This window comes from Gracilinanus agilis, chromosome 3 (assembly GCF_016433145.1).
Source record: "Gracilinanus agilis isolate LMUSP501 chromosome 3, AgileGrace, whole genome shotgun sequence".
Lineage (NCBI taxonomy): Eukaryota > Metazoa > Chordata > Mammalia > Didelphimorphia > Didelphidae > Gracilinanus > Gracilinanus agilis.
Window position 1 is genome coordinate 253,269,409 of NC_058132.1, and position 6,000 is coordinate 253,275,408.

The 6,000-nt window shown below is 42.9% G+C and overlaps 1 protein-coding gene across 1 annotated transcript in view; it reads right to left on the reverse strand.

Annotated features, from left to right (window-relative positions):
• The window catches only part of UBR3 (ubiquitin protein ligase E3 component n-recognin 3), a 255,154-nt gene extending 250,014 nt beyond the window's left edge, over positions 1-5,140 (reverse strand). Inside the window, 1 exon segment of the mRNA XM_044669094.1 lies at positions 4,493-5,140. Within this exon segment, the coding sequence (XP_044525029.1) occupies positions 4,493-5,055 (563 nt within the window). The 5' untranslated portion in view covers positions 5,056-5,140.
• Between the last annotated feature and the right edge of the window lie 860 nt (positions 5,141-6,000).

Genomic DNA, 6,000 nt, shown 5'->3' on the forward strand with positions numbered 1-6,000 from the left:
GACATTACTCAATTAAAATATTCATGATAATTCAAAATAAATATTTATACTCCACCCTGACAAAGTATTAATTCTTATAATCAAAATTTCTGTTCAATAAATGTTTATATACCAGAACCTCTGTATAATAAAATGGATTTTCCATATTATGGTTTAAATTTATTAGAAAAATCAATGGCAGTATTTGCCCAACATAGTCTTGGCAGAAGGCAAGTGATACATTTACATGTAGCTATTAATAATTTCATGTTTTCCATAGCCTTAGGGATCGTATCCCCACACAATCAACAGAATTTTAAAAATTCTCTCTTCAAGCATGCTTTAGATTCCAAAAAATTCAATAAACATTTATTAAATACCCATTGTGTGTAGAGCACTTGTTCTAGGTGATTGGAGGTGGTGGGAAAAATGGAGGAGGGAAGACATATAAAAGTATAGAAATAACATACTTCCAAGCTTGAATTGGCTTACAGACTAGTTGAAGAATGTGACGTATAAATAAATGCACTAAAGATACAAGTAAAATACTATATGAGATCTTACAGAGAGGGAAAGTTATTAATGACTGAGGATATCAGGGTTTCAATTGGCTTTTTAAAGCAATGGGTAGGAATTCAATAGGTAAATATAGATCAAAAGTTTCTACAAGACATAGGAAAAAGCATTAGCCAAGAAAGAAAAGCAATAAAATGAAGAGTATATAAGCGAAGAGTAGGAAGAAAAAGAAAAGGGAAATACGGTTAGCATGTTGTCCAGTTGGCTGGAACATATAGTAAGTTGAAAGGCATGAGAGATAGCTGAAAAAATATCAGGTCAGAGACGGCTTTGAATGTCAAGCTAAAAGGTTTAGACTTTACTAAGTGGGTAAGCAGAGAGGTTTAAGAGTTTTAGCAGAAGATTGACATGAACAGACAAATGCTTAAAGAAGATTAGTTTGGCAGCAGTGAAATAAATATACTGAAAAGAACAGAAAGTGGTAGGTACTATAACAGACCAAGAAGAGTGGTAATTAGCACTTATACTAGGGTAATAACAATAAGAAGAAAGAAGAGTCTGATCTCAATAAAATAAAAAGATACTAGTAACTGAGTTAATAGAGAGGGATAGTGACAGAAACAAAAGACTCAAAGATAACTTTTTTTTAATATTGCCAAATCAAAAAGTAAGAGCAGACTGCTCTCCATAATTACCAATTTGAAAGTAAAATGGAATATTATGATATGGGTTAGGATAAACCTATCCAAAATCCCACTTCAGATCCCCAAACACAGACTAGTACTAATCACCTTCAGTATATTCTACTTTAAATAAAGTCACAGGAGGAAAGTTTTTTCCTCTTTTTTACAAAGTTAAAAACAATCCTTCTTGTATGGAAGAAGGAACTGAATGATGAGACTGAAAAATTCCATAGCAGTTAAAACAACGGACCAACCATAAATTCCCAACATATCTTTACTCATGAGTGCTCTCAAAAAATATTGAGAATTTTTTAAGATTGAAAAGGTTTAAGCATATCTATTCCCACTAGAATGAACAAGCTTTACATGCTACACTTTGTCAAAATTCAAAAGTTCATGATTTGGGGTTCTCACAAAGTTTCCAGCTCTACAACTAATGAAGCAGTAGCTATAATGTCTACAAAGGCAATGGGTTGGGTAAGTGTGTGTAGTCAAGAAGGATTACACTGAATTCCTCCTGTGTTAAATTCAGGATCATTGCACAGTCATTAGTGCAGCTCAAAGGGAAAAACCCTGATGTTCAACCTAGTTTATTATAGCAAATATTCGTTTTTTTGGTCCTATCCAGCCCATACTTCCAAAAATTCAAGTAGTTCCCAATGTCGAAACTTTATTAATGCAACTCACAACTTAAGAGGCTTACTGAGTTGGGAGTTGACTAGGACATTGAGGGGGGACAGTGGTCAAAGAAAGGAATAATGTATTTCAGTCAGAGGACCTGGATTCAAATCCCAGCCTCACCTATTACTCCTGTGTGACCCTGAGCAAATCACTAAACTATCCTGTTTCTTCATCTGTAAAATGAGGGGGTTAGACTAATGATCTCTAAGCTTCTCCAACTCTAAATCTCTAATCCTATTACTTGTCCAGTGTCACATAACAGGATGTGTCAGAGGTACAATTTAACGTAGGGCTCTTATGTCTCTAAGGCTATTCCCTCCAACCACTAAATCACACATGACATGCATTTAATAAGTGCTCATTGATTTGAACAATTATCCTGAGTTGAACTGGGGAATTTCAAAATGAACAAGGATCTGAAATAAGATCATTTTTAAATGGCCCATATCCATTGGCTCTGATATTTGTCTGATAGTGTTTCAAACTTCTAAGTTAAAGTGATTGATTTCACCAAGTATCTAAAGGATACACAAAGGAGTGACACAAGTGAATACAGAGCTGACCTGCAGCCAGAATAACTTATATCCATTTCTTCTCTCTGATAGAGAATTTCCTATAATCTTGGACAAGACACTTAACTTTTCAGTTCTTTAGGCAACTCTCTAAGACCATAAATAGCAGAGAAGGTTCCAACCTGCCTTGGTAAGAGAGGACTTTCCTCACCCTGAAGTTCCAATGAAATCACAGGTCCAGTTCCTATACCTATTTAAAAGATACAGGAATGAAGCCATACAATAAGGACTCTAGAATAAGAAGAAAAGAAGGCTACCCCATGGTCAAGATGAGTGTTCTCAATTTACTTTCAAATAAAACTGACATATAATCTTACATTGTGGCATTATGATGACAACTAGTTTTATACCTCTAATCCAAAATGTGACTCCAAAAAAATCAAAAGAAAACTTCTCATAAAAAGTCATTATATCACTTCCTGGTGGGATTTTGCAGACTTTTCTCAAGGCCAAGCCAGATCAATTGTACAATTTACTGAAATTGATAAGTAGCATCAAAGTAATTTTTCTTCTACTCCTGTATGTTCCCAGTATATTTTTTACATATATAAAAAGACTAGTGTAAAATAAGATACATAAGAAGAAAAAAGAAAAAAAACAGCAAAAGCTAGAGATTCCATCACAAATACCAAAAATTTGGACAGCAAACCAGAAGTCCAAAAAAGAGGTATTAATAATACATAAATTAAAAGTTTAAATAGTCTCATGTTCTATTTAAACATAAAAATGAGAATTGCCTTTTTCCATATGACTTTATAAATACTCATAAGAGAAAAATGGGGACAAAAGACTACAGACTTTAAACTGTACAATTAAAAATAGGGATAGAAAACATTAAAATTTTAAAGCCAATTAAATCATCAACTACTACTCAACTAAAAGCTCCCATCTTTCATTGTCAGAGGCACCTTAGAAGATCTCATCTTTTACTAATATGCTAAATGCAGACATCAGCAACTTTTTACTCATATCATCTTCAATATGAGACCCACCTCCAGATTACCTTTACAGTTTTTATGAAATCATTCAGGTGTATATTTATAAGTATCCAAATACTGTTTGTGAAGGGCAAATGAGAAGGGATAGTGTATGTAGACTGGCTGGACCGAGTTAGGAAAACCTGACTTCACATCCTTCCTCAGATAACAAAGGCAGTTTGACCCTGGGCATTACACTTAATCTTTTATGTCCCCGGTTAAAAAAAAAATTTTTTTTTAATTTACAAATGCGGTTGCCAATCTGCATTGACAAAAGGAATTTCCTCATCAGGAGTTCCCTATACCTTAAAACCATAGGTCCGGACCCCTTCCCTAACCCTACCTCCCAATACAATACCTCCTCCCTCTCCCCTCCAAAAAACTTGTCAAAAATGTTCCCCTGGTGAATTAGCCAATTATCTTTCTCTCGAGAATACCCTTACTACAATAACACGGTCTTTCTCCCTCCATTACCACCCTTCCCCCCCCACCCAAAAAAAGGAGAGGGAAACCCTCCCAGTTAACTGCTCCAAGACTCAATTCTAGAGCTCTCCCAGGCACAACTAAATACCTGCTTGACAGCTCCACAGTCACTTTCCCCGAGGCTCCTCCCTCCTCTCCACCCACCTCCCGCACCAAACACACCAGCATGCCAGGCACCAGCTCCTCGGGTCCTTCCTCCCTCAGACGGGGACACCCGGGACAGTTTCCCAACTTGTCCCTCCCCCGACGGTGACAGCATCTCCCCGCCCCGACTGCCCTAGGCTGGACTTATTTCTCCTCTTCCCTCTCCCCTCCAAAGTCCGCTTGGGCAGAACAACGAACAGGACAGCTCCAAGGGCTTTCTCCCGGACAAGTGCACAACTGACAACCCCGTGGCCCCAGGCAACAGGGCAGCTCCCGCCCTTGAAGGCTGCCCAGGAGCGACAGCTCCCCTCCCCCACTGGTGACAGCTCCGATACCTCTATCCCCATGTGGCTCTTGCTCCCTCCCTCTTCCGCCACTCCTGTCCACTGACAGCTCTGAGAGAGCCCCGGGAGCAGCTCCCTCCCGGTCTCCCCCAGTACCGCCAGCCCTGGCTCACCCGCTCTCCCGCATCACGTTGCTGTCCCCGCAATCGCAGGCGCCCCCGGCCTGGCTGCGGAACATGTTGAAGTCGTGTCCAGTGTGGTCGCCCTGGTGGAAGCACTCGGCGCACAGGGACATGCAGGGGGAGATGCCACACGTCCGGCACCGGTAGGCCACGAAGTTGGCTGTCCAGACCAGGCCGCAGAGCGCCGCGGGGTCGTAGGCCCGCACCGCGGCGCAGAACTCCTCGTAGCCTCCGCCGCCGGCCAAAAGGCACTTACACCACTCGAGGGCCTCCTCCTCCGCCGCCCCCGGGCCGCCGCCGCTACCGCCCCCGCTGCCTCCTCCGGCCGCCGCTGCCTCCTCCCCCCCACCCTCTGCCCGGGCCAGCGGCCGCTCAGCGCTCAGCACCCGCTCCAGCAGAGCCTGCAGCTCCTCGGCGCCCGCCCGGTTGTCCGGTCGGCTCAGCGCCGCCTTCAGGTGTGCCGCCGTGGCCGCCTTGTCCCGGCCCAGCTCCGGGTGAGGCGGCTCAGACTGAGGCGACGGCTGTCCCCCGACAGCCGCCGCAGCCGCCGCCATGATGAGAGCTCAGAATTGGGAGAGTCCAGAGCCGGCGGCTCCGGCAGCCGCTGCTCCTCCCGGGATGGTGTTGGGGATGGAGGGGAATAGACTGCTGAGCTCGGCCCCGGCCCAACTCTCGCGATAGCCAGGAGCTGACGATCACCTCAGTCCTTCATCTCTCGCCCCGCCCCCTTTTCGCCACGCCCACTGACCATTCCCCTTCTCTTGTCATCCTTGAGCTCCTCCTTAATTTTGGATGTCTTTCCAACTGCTCCCCTCTCTCTGGCTTTATTTTATTATCTTCACCTCTGAGATCACTCCCCAGATCTCTAGGTCTTCCTTCTCCTGCCTTCCTTCTTCACCTCTCCCTCCCTTCCTGGCCCCTGCCCTCCCTTGCTCCACCTCTGTCTGCTTCTCTCCTTCTTGGCTCCACCTTCCCCTCCTCCCTCACTTCCCTTTTACTGTCCACTTCTCACAGCCTCTTTTTCTTCTCTCCTCCCTTTCTTGTCCATTCTTTTGACTCTTTCTTCTCTCCCTTCTCCCGAAGCAAGCTCCCTGGAGGGACGCGTTTTGTTACGAAATACACTTTCGGAATCACCTTAAAGAAACCTTTATGAGGGCAAATGTTTTGACATTTTTGACAGCAATTAAGTAACGTTTCAGGGTACCGGCTTAGGAACGTTTTCATCAATTTCTGGAATGATAAACGAAGATCCTTTCATCCTCTTCCAGAAGAACTAATATAATTATGATTTCTTGCTACACGTGCTATATGGGAAATTTGTACTTCATCCTTCCGATATATTTTATATATTTACACCTCTCTTTACTCGGTAAATTATCATTGCCATCCCTTAGTGGCAAGTATTACTCCCCTCCCCCTCAACTATTGTCATAGACCTTTAAATAGCCAGCAATTCTCTCTAATATATTTTGTAACTTCTGTCAGAACCTTCTCCTTAA